We start from the raw sequence: 17,725 nt of genomic DNA, 5'->3' as shown, positions 1-17,725 counted from the left end.
TCAGTGAGATGGGGCTGCAGCAGTTCTGGGTAAGGAAATGTGGGTAGAAGTCATAACCCCCACTTCCAGACCTGGTACATATGAACTATTCTTACACCATGGTTCTTCCTCTCTTTTGTCATCTGTCTGTTGAAATCAACACCCAGGGTGACGTCGGCAGTCTGGTTGGATAATAGCAGAGTTACCTACCATCCATCTTAGTTCCCAACTGATGATCAGAAACACCAGGAGGGGTTTTATGTGAAGGAGGAATTAACTTCTTTGTGTTAAGTTACTGAGATTTTGAGATTTCTGTGTTACAGAAGTTAGTTGCCTAATACCGCTAGAGTCCTGGAAAATACAAAATGCTCCTGACTATAGGTATGCTGGTAAAATATACTACTATAAGCAGAACTCAGTTTTTTAAAAAATGACTTTCAAAAACCCCTTATCTAAGAATGTATATACATACACACATACATACATATGTACACATATTACTATTCATTTATCGAATAAATGAGCAACTATAAAAATATAAAAACACTAACGTGAGTATATGTGGGCCAGTACTGTGTCCATATTGTTCACCACTGAACACACAGTGCCTAGAATGTTGCTTGGCACATAGGAAGAATGCAACAAATATTTTTGAACACATACATACATACACACATACATAATTCAGCTCATGATCTCTCTTCTCTATTCTTTTCCCAGGATTCTTCACACTTCTCATAATTTCTACTATCTCCTATATAAGATCATATCCTATGATTATTAGGCTATTAATCATTAGGTTAATAATTATTACTGATAAAAATATAATTGTGATGATGATGATAATTTACTGAACACATATTGTGACAGGCTTTGTGCTAAGTGCAATTTTATGGGTTATTTTCTTCATTCTTAACAATTTCATGAAGATTTTGCAATTTTATCCTTATTATGGAAAGGAATTTGGATACATTAAGCTCTCAAGGAGTTGGCAGATAGAAAATGGTAGAAAGAAACTTAATTTAGACACTCCAACTCCAGGGGCAACTCAACTGCTTCCTACCCTAATTAACAATAACCTGTCTCCCTAATTCTAGACCTTTAGAAACTCAGAGAAGGTGGCCACCAGGAATGAACTGGTGGGTATCAGGATATCAAAGCAGAGCTGTTAAGTCTGATCAAAAGTTTTTTTGTACTTTTTAAGGTCTTGTTCCCATTCAAACAAGCTTTTCATGACTGAAGTCAGGAAAGGTTACTTGTACAGAAGAATGATTTCAGAGACCAGTCCTCTCAGATGCATAAGGACAAAGAAGAGGTAAAAACCTGGACTCACATGAAAAATATAGATAAAGTTAGTTGGGAAGATTTTCCTTTTATTATAGAGCCTAGGTTTTGAAGTCAGATGTATCTGAGTCCTAATGCAAGTCTAGTCTTTACTTAGCTTTAATACAGTTGGGGCCAAGTGGGATCAGTTTCCTTATCTGTAAAACAGGTATAAAAATACTTACCTCATAAGGGTTGGTGGTGGGGAGGGGGTTAAATGAATTAATGTCCTTAAAGCGCTTAAAAAGAGTGAAGTAGGTAATAAATTTTCAACGTGTCAACTACAGTTATTAATAGAAGTAGTTTTAATTGAATATCCTATTTCCTCCAGTGGGGCTCATCCTCAGATTGAACTAAATATTCCAAGTTGCCAAAATGCTTTTGAGAGTTTTATAATCACAACTCTTTTTGGAATGTAATAGAAAACAGAAGGAAAGCAGGGGTTAACATAAAAAATCTGATGCCATCAAAAGAGAATAAATAGATTGAAATTTTCAGATCTAAAATGATTTTCTCTCAAGTCAGATTGGAGGTATATAATTGAAGAATGCTAGAAAATCTGTGTTCCTCAAAGCAGTTACAGGCAGCTTTGACAAGCCAAAAAAAAATCAAGCAGCTCAGCAAAACTCCTCCTATCTCCTTCCCACGTCCTTCACTACAAAATCTGTTATTTAAGAAGCATGTGAAAATCGCTCTGAAAAACACAGGGCACATGTGTTTCTCTGAACTAACAATAGAAAAAGTTAATGGATTATAATGAAAAGACTTTAGAGAAATTTTGGACATTTTACTGTTCATGAATGATTAGAAGAGAAGGCTGAAATACCCCCAAATAACCTTAGATTTCTCACATTTTCTAATGACTTTATTAACTAACCTATATCCCCTTCCTACAGCTACTGCATTGTAGTAGACCACCTCTCTTTATGCAATTCTGTTAGAGACCGGGGCCCAGGGCCACTTACCCACTGTTGATGTCATCAGCTCTGAGACTTTTCCCAAGGATATCACCATCACTCATATATCCACCAACATCGACTTCAGAAGACATGTCCAGGTCACTGCTTGCTTTCTCACTCATGTCAATCTGTGACATGTTTCCCAGCCGAGAGACAGCAGCTCGACGGAGAGGCGTAGTGTACATGAACCTGGAGGGGTCTGTGTGGATGAAACGACTGGTACTGCTGCGAGGGTAGCCAGCACCCAGGGAAGGAGCATCTCCAGCCTGAAGTCTAGGACATGCCTGGCCCAACCTCCAGGTCATGGGAGTAGGTCGACCTGTCAAGTTGGGTATAGTCCTGCCATTCACTTCCGTCGTCACAGTGCTGTCAAATGTTGTCTCCAGGGTGCTGTCAAATAAAATAGAGAAATCACTATATTCTGTTCACCTGGGGCCATAGACCCAGAATGCATAAGACAGGAACGCCTACAGTTGAGAGTCATTTCTTAGAAGTATGTCCATTTTCATGAAAGTCAAATTATACATTCATTTTGAGATTCTAAACACCTCTGCAGGTATCAAAATGTAGGAAGGGGCATTCATCACAGATTTTTTTGCTTTCAAAAGAAACGCCATCATTACATTTTGGATAAAACAAAATATTGTTTCACATTCTCAACCAACCCTTAATTTAACCCATTGTAGCCCTCCCAGAACTCTTCTGGAAGTTAACTACAATTATGTTTGAAAGACTCTCTACCACCTCTCCTCAGATGCATTTTAATTACAACTTCCACCATTGTTATTTGAGGCAGGCATGAAAATCCATTTAGCAGTGATGGTGTTAGTTTCAGTAGCTAATTCAGTTTAAATGGGAAATTATACTGAAGAAGAGATGGATAGGAGAAAAAAATCACTGGGTAGGGCTGAGAAGTCACCAGTTCACTGTCATATAAAATTTAAGTGAGAAAACAGTAAAGGAAAACTAAAATTCCTTCTTTATCATTACAAGAAGTTCAATGCTTAATTGTAATTTTTTCTTTATTGGCCCCCAAATAGGCAGAATTGAAGAAGACCTGTGACTTATCTGGGTCCCACGAAGACTGGACATAGTCTCTTCTAAATTCTGCCTCAAATCTGCTATATTTTTAACTGTTCTCATTCTTCTTGTTTCAGGGTCTTCACCTAGAAAAGTAACATAATAATAAGTTTTTTATTCATGCCATTTACTGTCCTGTGAATAATCTGAATAATTATAATATAGATATAGATATGAGTTCCTTTTCGCAAAAGTAAAATGATAGGTAGAAAATTCCAAATGACTATTATTATCTGAAATTATAATTTTTTTCTACAAATAAAATGTGAATAGAAACAAATGTAATGTTACAAGTGATAATCTGAAGTGGTGATAATACAACAGTATTTCGTAGGTCTATGACCTTAATCATTGCAAAATGAGAGAGTCGTTTGGAAATATACTGTACAGTGCTCCATGTTTCTAAGCTTAATTTAAATATCTGAAACTATCTGGATCCTAATTACTTTCATAATCACCTATTTCAAAGTGTGCTCAGAATAGCTGAGACAAACTTGACTTATGTAGCAAGTATACATTTATACTCTGGGGAATCAGACAGAGGCCTTTTCTCATAGAAGCAATATCTTTTTAAGTCTTTTATTTTATTAGACTCATGAACCAAGATCCAAGAATTGGATAGCTTTATTTTAAACTATTTCTCCACTTTCTACAGGGAACCAAAATATCCACATGTGACACCAGAGCGCCAGTAAAGTCTTAGGCATCTAATCCAGTAATAAGTCTACACATAAAATAAACAGCTCTGCCAGGGTGACAACTGTTGGCCTTGTTCAACCTCTATCTGTCATTTGGGGGCAGAGGTGTCATTAAACCATTTTGTTTATGGCCATGTGATAATTCCCAGGCCAGTGGCCATTGAAATTGGTGAATCTGGATAGTAAGAACAACATGGAAAGGAAGGAGAGGAAACATAGTCTTAATTCTGTTCAATTTGGACTCAGGAGGATGTCCAGTGATGAGGAATTTTTTTTTTTTTTTTTTTTTTTTTTTGCGGTACGCGGGCCTCTCACTGTTGTGGTCTCTCCCGTTGCGGAGCACAGGCTCCGGACGCGCAGGCTCAGTGGCCATGGCTCACGGGCCCAGCCGCTCCGCGGCATGTGGGATCTTCCCGGACCGAGGCACGAACCCGCGTCCCCTGCATCGGCAGGCGGACTCTCAACCACTGCGCCACCAGGGAAGCCCGAGGAATTTTAAATAAAAAGAAGGAAGGAATAAAAAAAGGGAAGGAAGGAAGGGGAATGAATGGATTAAGGGGTGAGAAGGTATAGGAAAGAAAGAAAAGGAAGAGGATGGCAAAGGAGGGGATGGTAGGGAAGGGAAAGGAATGCAGAAGGGATGGAAGGAAAAGAAAAAAAGAAGGAAAAGTGAAGGTAGAAAATGGCATGTATTAAATTCCACTATGAAAACTGTCACATAGACAAGTCAAGATGCATATCTACCATCAGTTTTAAGAATACAGGGAGATATTCAACCTGTTCATTTTTCTTCCACAATATTCACGCCACGTTAAAAAAAAAAACCACACACAACAGATGCACACATTTAACATCTATAGTAGAATCTTAGAGTTGATGGGGACTTCAGAGATTGTCTTGCATCACCTCTCAGCCAATGAGGGAAAACTCTTTGTGTCACTAGCGAGGTGGCCATGGGTCTCTGCCTAAAACCTCCAAGATTGGAAAGGCTTCCTCCTCTCCAGTAAGAGGTGACTCTTTCCAATATTAGGCCAATTAGGTTTCATTATAAAAACAATTCTGAGGACGAATAATGATTTGCCCCCATTTAACTTCCACCCAGGGGTCGCAATGGCTCTGAAACCAAATGAATAATTTTATATCACTTTACCATGGCAGCCACTCAGAAAGACAAATGCTAATTTCTTCTTCAGCCAAACACTACTATACTGTTCATTATCTTTCATCTTGAATGGTTGCCAAAACAACCACCACTCTGCTGCCAGTCTGCAAATCTCTTCCTTTTAATTTACCAATTATTTGAATGATTGAAATGCTTAATAACTGTATTATTATTTCAGATTTAGAAAGCACTGAAAAACTTCCCTAACTTCCCTGTGTACACACACACACACACACACACACACACACACACACACACACACACACACAAATGGAATATTACTCAGCCATAAAAAAGAATGAAATAATGCCATCTGTAGCAACATGGATGGACCTAGAGATTATCATGCTAAGTGAAGTAGGTCAGACAGAGAAAGACAAATATCATATGATATCACTTATAGGTGGAATCTAAAAAAATGATACAAATGAACTTATTTACATAACAGAAACAGACTCACAGACAGAGAAAACAAACTTATGGTCACCAAAGGGGAAAGGTGGCAGAGGAGGGAGTAATATATACACATTATTATATATAAAATAGATAAACAACAAGGACTTACTGTATAGCACAGGGAACTATACTCAATATTTAGTAATAACCTATATGGAAAAATGATCTGAAAAGAATATATATGTGTGTGTGTGTGTATAACTGAATCACTTTGCTGTACACCTGAAATTAACACAACATTGTAAATCAACTATACTTCAATAAAAAAATAAAAAAAAGAAATAAGAATATGTTGTACATGGCACAACTTTTCTAACCCTAATTCAAGTCATACAATTTCTAACCTCATAGATTAACATTATTTTAAAATTCAGAACTGTTAATAATCCTTAAGACTCTAATTATATTTTCTCTGGAAATTCTTCCCATCCTTCTCCTCATAAATATAACACAGCATATTTGAGAAATGGCTAGAAAGAAGTCTACCTCTTATTTCCAAACAATCTGGCAGTAGGCTGAAAGAAAAAGAAGGCTTTGTAAGGAAAATCTTGAAGGGCAGAAAAAAATATCATTACAGTCAAAGGAAAGGCAGAGGTGAAGAAGAGATTTTACTTAAAATGGCAAAAGTAACAGTGAAGGATGAGACCAAACTAGAGACACATTAAAGCTAATATACAGTAAAGATTTCACACAGTAGAGAAGCCTAAGATTCTAAGTGATGGTAAGAGAAAAGTCTTAAAGGAGAAAGTGCTGAGATGACTTTTATTGGAGGGAGTAAGGAAGGCAAGTCATTGCCCTTACACAAGTTCCAAAAATACACCATTACAAGCTCCCTATCTCCTATCTCCTAGCCCCTTCCTTTGGGGAGAACTTTGACTTTGTAATCAAGCTGCATCTCAACTACTTGCCAATTGCATAATATTAGTAACACTGATATTTGAATTACTTCCAATATCTTTTTTACATAAACTTTAAGAACAGTGTATTTTCCGACATTCCATTTCACTCAGTATTTTTTAACACCTTCTTTATCTCCTTTTAAATTTCCTTCTTCCAATCCAACAGGCATCTTAGATCCTTGGATTCTTCCAATTGAATCCACTGTTTCTTTATACAGCTTCCCTCATGTTTCAGAACCATCACTCTCTCTCTCTCCATTGTTTTTTCTCCTCATGACATCTACTCATGACACTGCACCACTCATGACAATCAGACAAATGGACATTTTCCTCCCAACACTTACTGAGCAAAACATAATTGCTGCCTCATTCATGTCAGGAAAGATAATAACCAAATCAAAATTTCTCGCAGCAAATGTTCTCAATGACCCACGAAAGGCAAGATAAAGTTAAATGCACTTACAACCCCCCCTAAGGATTGCACAAGCCTGAAATATCCTGTAAATTTGTATCCAAATCCCATAAATAAATAGAGAAATGGGGGCAGGGAGGGAATCACAACTGTGAAAAGGCCAAATGTAAAAGCGCAAATACCATTAAACACTTAGTAACAAATAAAAGTTAGCAGAAAAATGCACATGAGAAATTTAGTCACAAAAACGTATCCCCTTTCACTTTTATAATCTCAAAGCCAGCTATTATTCCTGGAAGAAGCCTCCTGTCAGACAAAATAGTAAGGGCTTACACACATTTTCCAGAACGGCATATTCTGCAATTTGCTTTGAGTTTTTCACATTAGTGCAAACTACTTCCTCTTTGCTTGTAACATCTCTTCTATTAGGACAGAGTAACAGGCTCAGTTTGGTGCTTTTGCGTTTTTACTTAATGGCAGACAGACCATTTAATCTGTGCAGTCCTGCCCTTACTTTTCAAGCTTTAATTACACACACTGTAATTAATAACACTGCCAGCCTTTGTCATCTTTTAGGAGGAAATCAAATTACATATGAATGAACCTGATTCACAGAGAATTATGTCCTCTACACCAGCTATATTACAAATTTTATTTTTTAGAGTACAGCTGCCTGATTTATTTGGAGAAATCACCCTAGTTTTGTGGATGACCCCAAAGGTGAGTTGGATAGAAAATTTTTCAACTCATCAGGTTAAACCAGACACTTTGGGGGAAAAATAGCAAAATATGGCTAACAGCTTTACCACTACCTTTTAAATATTCTCCTATATAGTTATAGAACAGACCCTACTCTGTCTGATTTATTAGGATATCCAAGAATAAAGAGTTGAACTCAGGGAACTCTGCCTAAAAACTAACTTGGAAGAAGCCATTTTGAGTCAGAAGCAGAACCTAGTCAAGCACGTAGCAGAAATCCTGCAATTCTTGTGTGCTGTGGGCTTGGATATATTTACCAACTTAACATGCATCATTATTTAGGGAATTGCATTGCAATGCTTCATTATCCTGATATGATTATTCATATCAGAGCTATTTGAATAAACTCTTCCTCTTACTTTCTCATTTGCATCTTTGAATACTGGCATATGCTGGGGGAGAAAAAAGCCTTAAGGAGAATAATCCCATAAATAAATTAGCAGATGCTCAGTTTAAAAACCATGGAATACACAGACACCTATTGAGAGATGACCCTCTGACAGTAATGCTCCAAGTTATTTATGTACAAACAGGCATATGTCATATACACACCCAGCCACAGCATGCTATAATTTAACAGAACAACCAACACATGCTTTCAGGGGACTTTACTCTGGTCATATCTTTGAAAATACTTACATAAGAGGTACTTAGAACAAGATAAATGCTACCATGTTCAAGGCAAAGGACAAATATTATTTGATTCTACCGTTTCAGAGGATCAGGAAACGAAAAAAGATTCTTAAGGATTAAGACTCCCCCTCTTGCCTTCATACTGCATGCAGAGTTTTTTTGTTTTTTTTTTATGAGAAGCAGTTCATCACGGAAAGCACACAATGGTGAAGAAGTAAATCTTCAGTGTCTGAGCACCTGGTGTGTTCAGATTCAGAAATCACTATTCCCGCAACTGTGGAAACATTACTCTTTTAAAGCTAAACTAACAAGAAAAATTGAGCAATATTCACCTCTGTTGTCTCTCTAAGCTTTCTTCTTTTAAAGCTGGTTCACTAAGATTCCAGAAAATCTCATAAAACCTCTTGTAACAGGAGGGTCTACATAGAGAATAAAAACAAACCTATATTTGGCTTCAGTTGTATGAATCAGAAACAAAGGGATCACTGGTCTGGTTTAATTCTTTGGAATTTAAAGAGTCCTATATGAAGTCCTTTGTGGAAATACACACTGACATAAAAGAGGATGTGGTCAATGGTTTAATGCTTATGACTTTTTGAAGAAGGCACCATATGATATAAATATGCTACAGTAGAGCGCTGAACTTAGATATAACAATTAAAACGTATACAGTTTAGCTATTCAGGCAGGTGGCAAGACTGAAGAATTACTTCAGACATTGTCATATCTAATTAATTAAAGATTATTATCAGAAGTTACTCCTAAGAATCATGTCATCAAACAGGCCTACTTTGTAAAGTATCAGAACAGTTCACATGCATCTACATAGTAATTTAAATAGTTATAATGTACACACTCAGAAGTATTTTTTGCCCAACACTTCAAAAAAAAGTAAGTGAGTAGAGCTGTCAGAAGAGGCCTCTGCATTTCAAGTATAACTAGAATGTATGGTACTTGTCACCGAGGTACAAACAAGGCCATCTATTCAGACACCACTGAGGCAGCAGAAGAAACCTGACTATACAAAAATTTACCCACGAGGTCCTTCATTCTTCATTCCAAATCTGTGGTGAGGTCGCCTTGAGGGAAGTTGAATAAATAGGCCCCGTTAATGACTAAGTAAAAAACAAATTTGGAGTTTTAAAATGTTAACACTTATTTATGGATGTCTAGAGTGTACTAGACTCTAGGCCAATAATGCCCAGGGCAGGTGGTTGCTATTTACTTTCTCCATATACACTTTACAACTAGTTCTCACAGTTCAGTTTTCTGAAGACAATCATTTCAAGAAACAAGGAATTTAAAATTGTTTTGAGTAACTACAGTTTCGAAAACATCAGTCAGAAGAACAGAAGCTATTTGGCTTACGCAAAGAGGCAGCTTCTGAAAATTCCATCCTCCTTTTAGGAGCAGACCCGACTTACCTAACAAGTCAGTGTAAAGGGCCTGTTCCAGGTCGCCCAGCATTGTTAGGATCACATCCTCGTCCAGATGAGCTGTGCCTTCCCGCAGGCAGCTTTCTCCCTCCTCTTCGGCCCAGCTCCTGCCGATGCTGCCAGGCCTGGAGGACACATTTTCATCTTCGGACCGGCTGTCTTCATCACTCTCACCTTCCAAGCCTTTTCCGGAAGACCACTCTTCTAAGCTCTCACTGCCTGCATGGCTGGTGGGCAGCAGGTTCCAGGCCCCTGGGCCCCTGGTGTGGTACAGGGACTGCATGGACCTTGACAGGAATCTGGACAGAGAGCGCCTCTCTGCATAGCTGGATTCTCTCTGGCTGGCCTTGGCGGCATTTCCAAACCAGTTGGAAATGCGCACAGTGGGTCGCCTTTCCCCCTCACTGGTGAGGGACAGATTGGTCAGAGACTTTTGCTTCTGAAGGCAAGCTCCCTTTGGCCTTACTTTGCTGTGAAACACAGAGAGTTCAGCTGGCCGCTGCATGGCTCTCCTTACTGGCTTCTTCTTTTTCAATTGGACTTCATATTGTCTTTCTGCACTGAGATGCCAACTGGCCCTTTTGGTTTTAATTAACACTTGCACTTCAATAAAAGCTCAGGCAAGGCTCAAACATTCACGTTAGATTCTAGAGCTATAGTACAATCAAGGAGTTGCCCACAATTCAGCTTGCCATGTCATGCCCCTCATCAGCAGTACTTACAAACGTTTTGCTTGTATATATCAGAAGCAGAAAAGAGTTCATCAAAGACACTGCTCCAGCTGAAAAGTAGCACAGGAAGCCAACTACGTTTTCCAGTCTTTATCCAATCACATGTCTCAGCAGGGCGATGGGTCCACATTTCCCTCTATCGCTTCTGTATTCCCAAACGCGAGGTAGTGAAGCACCAGCGATGTCTCTGGCTTTGCTTTTTTTCCCTGCCTCTCACCAGCCCTTCACTGATCTATCTGGGTCTGCAGCCCTTTACTCTAGAGGAACTGACAAGGTGCAGCATGTAGAGCCTCCACATCAGAGCCCCGTAAGAGCAGATCAAGCACTGAAGCCAGCCCTGCACGCGCCTCTCATGTTTTAGTATTCCACCTGCATTCTCAGATCTATGGCTCTTCCTTGCTGCAGTGGATGCTGCTGGCTGCCATGGCAGCAAACATCCTGCTAAATTAAAACAGAGGCACAGAAGCGGCTGTCCAGCCTAGCATGCCACAGGTTTCAAAGCCAAGCCTGAATGAGATGCTCCACGATTAACCCTATGCATGTTTAAATCGCTCTCGGCTACCCCGCCTCAGATACGGAGAGAAACACACACACACTACATACACACTCACTCACATACATAACACACACTCCACGACAGAGAACGACAGACTAATTCTCTGTAGCTGCAGGCAGCTGAAACAGGCAGATCTGTCTTCTGAATGTTGGGATTTGTGCTGTAAAAGCACAAATCAAATTCAAGAGTGTAAAGGACCTAAAAAACGGAGCGTGACACTCTCCGCCGGCAGACAGATAATGCTTTAAAGGGAAAGACTTCACCTCCTCTTTTAAAGAACAAATCCAAGGGCTTTTTATTCTGAAGATATTTAGTACAATCCTAATCTGACAATAAAAATCAAGATTTATTCCTATACAAAAATAGCGCAAGAAAAACCCTCAAACGGTTTTTTTTCTTTTTTCTTTTTGAGAATGAATATTTTCACTCAAAGCGTATAATTGAAAGTTGATGGCCAAGTATATTGAAGATAATGATGTGACAAAACCCATAAAACGTATATTATGTTTTCTGACATAGAGCATTTTTCTTAGTCTATTCCATAAACCTATTACTGTATAATCAGCTCTTTAATATTTTGATAAAAAGCAGAAAACCTAAAGGGTAAATTTCTTATATTTATCTTGTACTGGTTATAATTACCATCCTGAAATTCTGATTTTAGGAAAACTTTTAAAACACTTATCAGGTATAGTAGAGACCATGTACCACTGAGAGCTAATGAGAAGAGCATCAAGGAAAAGCTTTTCAGATTTTTCTGCCCATAAACATTCCTCACTAAAAGGGGGCAGCAAGGAGAAATAGATTAAAATATTCGTGTCATTCAAATTGATATAATTCCGTAGCATTTTCTGAGCTAATATCATCAAATTAATTCTGATTTTTCACCTCCTGTTGCTAACTTCAGCTAGGGGGAATGCTCAGTCTTTTAACTATGTTAATTAGCATTATAATGTACACTGCCTATACCTTTACATATGATAACAACTTACTTTGCAAAGTTAATTATTCCTTATGCTTAAGCTCAAGGGTATATGTAAAAGGGTATTAGATGGAAAGAAGGGCAATCATTTGTGATAAAAATTTTTGCAATTAAACAAACCTGTGAATTATGAATACTGATTCTCAATTCTTCATTCTTCAAAAATAATCTGTTTATACAAAATGTGCTTAAATAAAATGAGGGTACAAAGGCTGAATCATAGAAACTGACAATTATCCTTCTAAAAACATCATTTTATAAAGTGTTTTTCAAAAGATCAAGATGCTACCTCACTTTGGATTTTTTCTTCATTTGGAGTTATTGTGATCCAGTAAATCAGCAGATTATAAGACTAGAGTAAATTTGTTAAGGTTATGAAACTTTAATGTGTTTGACATGTATTACACTAAAGGACACATGCAGCATCCTCTAAAGTCTTACAGATTCACAAAAAATGGAATTCTTATGCTTTAGGCATCAAAAGTTAAACTTGAGCATTATAAGTGAAAGCAATAAAGATGCCCTCTCCTTATACAAGGATACTTGTGTACCAGTCAGCTTAGACCAGTGGTTCTCAAACTTGAATGTTCAGAACCTCTCCGAGGGTCTAATACAACGTAGCCTGCTGGGCCCCAGCCCCATCTCTACTCATTCAGTTAGTCTGAAAGGGGCTTGAGACGCTGCATCTCTAACACATTCCCAGGTGATATAGATACTGCTAGCTCTCGAACGAACCCCACTTTGAGAACTTCTAGAGTGAGACTAGAGACTAGTGGTTTTCAACTGGGTCCTCCCGAGGGGACATTCAGCAGTATCAGAAGATAGTTCTGATTGTCACAAAGGTGGGTGTGGTGCTTCTGACATCTGAGAGGTAGAAGCCAATGATACTGCTATACACCCTATAATGACAGGAACCCCACTCCCCAAACAAAGAATTATGCAGACTACATGTTGATAGTTCCAAGGTTGAGAAATTCTGGCTTGGACTACATTATATTGCATTTACAAATGATTTAGAAATTTCAGCAGCTTACAGAAACAAAGATGCAGTTGGCTCACATTAATGTCCACTCTATGTTGGCTGCGGCTCTGATGCAGGTACCCTTTATACAAAGACCCATATTGAAAGAGCAACTTCAGTCTAGGATAGGTTGATATCATGACAGAGGGAAAAAGAGATAAGAAACCTAAGCTTCTGCTCAAGAATGGCCCATGTCATTTTTCCAATCACATGTCATTGGTCAAATGAAATCACATGGTCCATTCTGATTCATTGGGTAAAAAGTATAACACAGCTGTAGGGGTGAATTTAGGAAGGGACTAAGTCCAGTGGAGACAGCAGCGAGAGGCTGGCTATTTTGAAGATATAACCCGAACAGAGAAAAGCACCAAAAGGGCATTTTTGCTTGTTTCTTTGTTTAGAGATATTGTCAACTTGTAGTTATAGTAGCTTTTCCCCTGGGAACAACTACATGGGTCCTTAAGTTTACCTTGAACAACAGCAGGGAACCCAGTTATTGCTTCTCTAGAGGCAGTTATCTCTGCTTGCTTTGGGTGTACATTCATACATGGGTGTATTTATACTTACTTGTATTCAATCGTTTATTTATTTATTTATTTTTAATAGATTTATTTATTTATTTTTGGCCGTGTTGGGTCTTTGTTGCTGCGCACATGCTTTATCTAGTTGCGGCGAACGGGGGCTACTCTTCATTGCGGTGCACGGGCTTCTCATGGCAGTGGCTTCTCTTGCTGCGGAGCACAGGCTCTAGGCGCGTGGGCTTCAGCAGTTGTGGCTCGCGGGCTCCAGAGAGCATGCTCAGAAATGTATGTTACACAAGGTGGAGGAGGAAGCCTCGGTGTATGAGACAAATACGCCCAATCAACACTGAAAATGTGAACTGCTCTAATTTAGCCAAGACCTCACATAAAGTAGAGCTACTATAATGTTCTGAAAAGGAATGCTTTTGAGCTCTTTAGTAAACATAATTACAAAGTAGCTATTTAAGTAAAAGATCTAAACAGATTTAAAATGACCTGAGCTTGATCATCTTAATCTTTATAAACACCCAAGATAAAGGCAAAATAAGTGATCATTTACACAGGTCTTAAATACCAAATACTTCCCATTATTCAATACAAAGTCTGGGAAGTCAGAAAAAAACACATGTAACCATTAGTTTCTCTGTTCAATTTAAATTCTTACTTCTAAAATGATTTCCTGAATTCATCCAATTATTTAATTACTTTTTTACAAATGACATTGGCTTCACTGATTCTGATTCAGTCTGGAATCTATCACCATTTTTCAGTGGAATATAAATTCTAGATAAAGGTTAAAAAGTGGATTAAATAAATGTTATACATGTTGGTAGACGGTCTTATGCAAAACAAGGGGCATGTGTGAACCTATGTATTAAAAAAAATCTAAAAACTTTCTGAATGATTCCAGTGGAATGAAAAACAAAGCTCACTTTGCATTTGGCAGGATCTCTTGGCACTTGATGAAAGGGATGGTTTCTGAAGCCAGATTCTTTTTGTCAATGAATGAGAGAATAAAACCCAAGCCAAAGCAGTAAAATCTAAACCATCAGTTCAGCTGGACTTGTAATACTGAGGTCATGGCATGAATCTTAAGGATAGGCTGGAAGCAAGAAGCTCACTCGGTCTTTGTCACAAATTATATAATGCATATCACCTGACTGTAATAATTAATAGACCCACCATCATCAGATTGGGTAAATATCACAGTTTCCTCCCTAAGAACATGACAAATAATGGGAAACTTGAGAGAGATACATAAAGACTTTGGAGGGATAAAAGGTCTCCAAATTGTAAAAGTCTTGAGTTTTCTCCAGCATATGCCATTTTATTGTGTAACTCATTTCTGATACTTATCTTCACACCACAATTTAACTACGTTTTTAACTTCTGCTACCATTTAATCGTGAAGACACTGTTCTTATAAATTCAAATGAGTTACTGCATAGAGGAAATGTAAAGAGCTAAGCCTCCTAACAAATCTGCTTTTCAATGTGAACTATTCAAGTTTTCTCCTTAACAGTATCATAGATCTTTACACGTCATGCATCTCACAGGTCATGCAATAGGGATGCTTTTCACATTTGTTTAAGTACAAAAAGGGATTTCCCTGGGTAACACAACAGAAAAGTGCAGGGAAGGAGGGAGACAGAGTCTCTGACGTGGCTTGTTCAGGGGCTCAGACGTTTTCTACAAAGACCTTGAGCTAATATTCTTCTGCTTTAGGTTCTGTTTTCTCTACGTTTGTTTCACTCGAGGGTGAAGGTAACTGCCAGCAGCTCCAAGCTTTCTTCTGATTAGCTTCAGGTCTAGTGGAAAAACGGAGTGTCTCTTTCCTAACAGCCAGGAAAAGTTCTGAGACTGACTCTCATTGGTTCTGATTGAACTGAATTGGGTCAGTTGTCCACTCCTGAAAGAGTCACTGTGGTCAACGGGATGGGTTGTTCTGATTGGATCTGCTTGGGTCAATTTCATTTGAACTACGTGAACAGAGATTGATGGGGCTATGGTTCCCCAAAAGAAAATCAAGGGGCTGTTATGAGCAGACGCAGCAATGGATGCTGGTCAGGCAAAACTATACCAGGACATCAAGGTACGTCTACTGTGAAGCCAGTGGTGTTTAATATACAGAGCTTCTAACTTAGTTGAGCCAATGTAACTTTGTATTTTTTAAATTATTTCCAGGCTCCTCCAAATTGTATAGGCTTCAAAAATTCACAAAACCTGGATCTTATCCAGCCAAGACTAACTCCATCAGAGTTCTCTATTATTTAGGCTACTTCACTTGGGAAACAGGACAGATTTACTCCCCAATGAGGTCCCCACAGCAACCTTTAGCAATAAGGCTTCAACAGTAGCACTGGCATTGAAACTGGCATTGAAAATCACTGAGCTACCAAAATCCCAAAAGTACCCATTTTTACAATAAGAAACAGACAAAAATAACAAGTAAAACTTTTTTTCAAATTACTTCCATTGAAGTTGTTTCTTCCTGAAATATTATTTCCTGATTTCTTTACCCATTAGAATTCTACTATACACACGTGTGATCTTCTTTTAGGCCCTGTATAAATCTTTACAGTTAAGTTAGTTGTTCCCATAAATCTAGTAATTCAATTATTTGTGGTGTTAAAGTTTATTTGTCTCTTATTCCTCCATAGGAGAACTCATGTCTTAGTCATGTTTGTTTTCCCAATCCTTGGCATGCTTGGCATTTATAACGTACCTGGCAATGATTACTGAAAAGATGGATGGAAGAATAAAACCGTATCTCACAATAATCCTGAGTTTATTAAGCATCACTACAGTCACCTCACAAAAAAGGGAACTAAGGGACAATGCAAACAACAAAATAATGGCAGTGCAGAGGTCAGGATTAATTTTTTCTACTTCCTAGAACACTTACCTGCTCATATCTCATGCTTTCTTTGAAGAAATATTCTAAGGGCTAGTCTAAGACGTGGCATTAAATTCAAGTGTGCATGTGGTCTGTGGTTTCCCTAGCAGCCAGAATATAGTAGCAACAAGAGAAATTAGATAGAGAAAGAAAGCTGTGGAAGGGGTCAAGGAAAGTTGTTTTGTTTTATTTTAAATTAAGATTGCAGAGATGGCAGCATCCTGTGGGGCTAAAGAGAGTGGTTTGGTATAGAGGGAGATAAGGTAGAAAAGAAAGTAATCCAAGGAAAAGTGAAGTAAATAGGTATAAAATGCCGTACATGGGTAGATATGGTGGCAGGGGTTTGTGAAATTCTTTTCTCTCTGCTTAAATTTTTTTTAGTGACATCAAGGTCATCAGTTAAGAGAAGGGATGGGAGAAGTGGCACTGTAGCTTTGTAAAGAAGAGATAAGGTATAAAATTGTCATCTAAGAACAATCTCAAGTTCTTAGATGACAAAAAATGAGTAAATGCGCCAGAGAAATACAGAATGATTGCCAGGCAGCATTAACTACTCACTTGAAGTTGGTGGCCATGAATGTAAAGCGAATCACATCAACACGTGATGTGTTTTTCTCCAGGTTCATTCATTGCTGGTATGGACTAGGTGGAGACCTGAATGTTACTAGGTCTGTGGTTTCATCCAATGAGAACAATGAAGTGAAAGAGGTGTAAGGGAGTAAAGGGTATATGTAAAAGTAAAATCACATTCAGTCACTATAGGAATTCATCTGATTAAGGAAGGAAGAAAGGATATGTAGAGTTTGGTGAGGGTAAGTAATGGTGGTGGGATCAATAAATTGCAAATCTTAGTAGGACCAGTGTCAGAGTCAGAGAATGAAAGGAAGGGCATTGAAAGGATAGGAGGATGTCATCAGCAAGAGTGGGATGCATGGAAGTGAGATTATAGAGAAGCTGCAGATTCCGACGGTGCCCAGATGTAGGGTATGAACAGGAGAATAAGTAGCTCAAGGAGGGATTAGAAGGCAAGATCATTAGAAGAAAGGTCAGGGTATGCCAGCTCTGCTCTTGTCACTGGCCTACTTCCCTATGACTGTCATCCTCTCATCACTGGTCCACCAGTATACTCTCATCTACATTTCTCCAATTATGGTACTCAATTTATAGCTTTCTAATCATAAATATCTTTCTTTCATGAAATCTCAAGTTTGCATTGAGAGAA

At 38.3% G+C, this 17,725-nt stretch overlaps 1 protein-coding gene across 3 annotated transcripts in view; it reads right to left on the bottom strand.

The window, feature by feature from the left end:
* NAV3 (neuron navigator 3) overlaps positions 1-17,725 on the bottom strand; it is an 835,897-nt gene that overhangs the window by 148,744 nt on the left and 669,428 nt on the right. For 2 of the 3 annotated variants that reach the window (XM_033431322.2, XM_049694975.1), the window contains 2 exons: positions 3,319-3,427; positions 2,268-2,651 (listed from right to left, as the gene is read on the bottom strand). In XM_033431322.2, coding sequence (XP_033287213.1) covers positions 2,268-2,651; positions 3,319-3,427 — 493 coding nt within the window. Of the gene's footprint in view, positions 1-2,267; positions 2,652-3,318; positions 3,428-9,784; positions 11,136-17,725 lie in introns of those variants that run through there. The other variant, XM_049694976.1, reaches the window with a different exon arrangement.

The sequence above is a fragment of the Orcinus orca genome, chromosome 11 (genome assembly GCF_937001465.1).
Source record: "Orcinus orca chromosome 11, mOrcOrc1.1, whole genome shotgun sequence".
Classification (NCBI taxonomy): domain Eukaryota; kingdom Metazoa; phylum Chordata; class Mammalia; order Artiodactyla; family Delphinidae; genus Orcinus; species Orcinus orca.
This window is presented reverse-complemented; position numbering and strand designations above follow the sequence as displayed.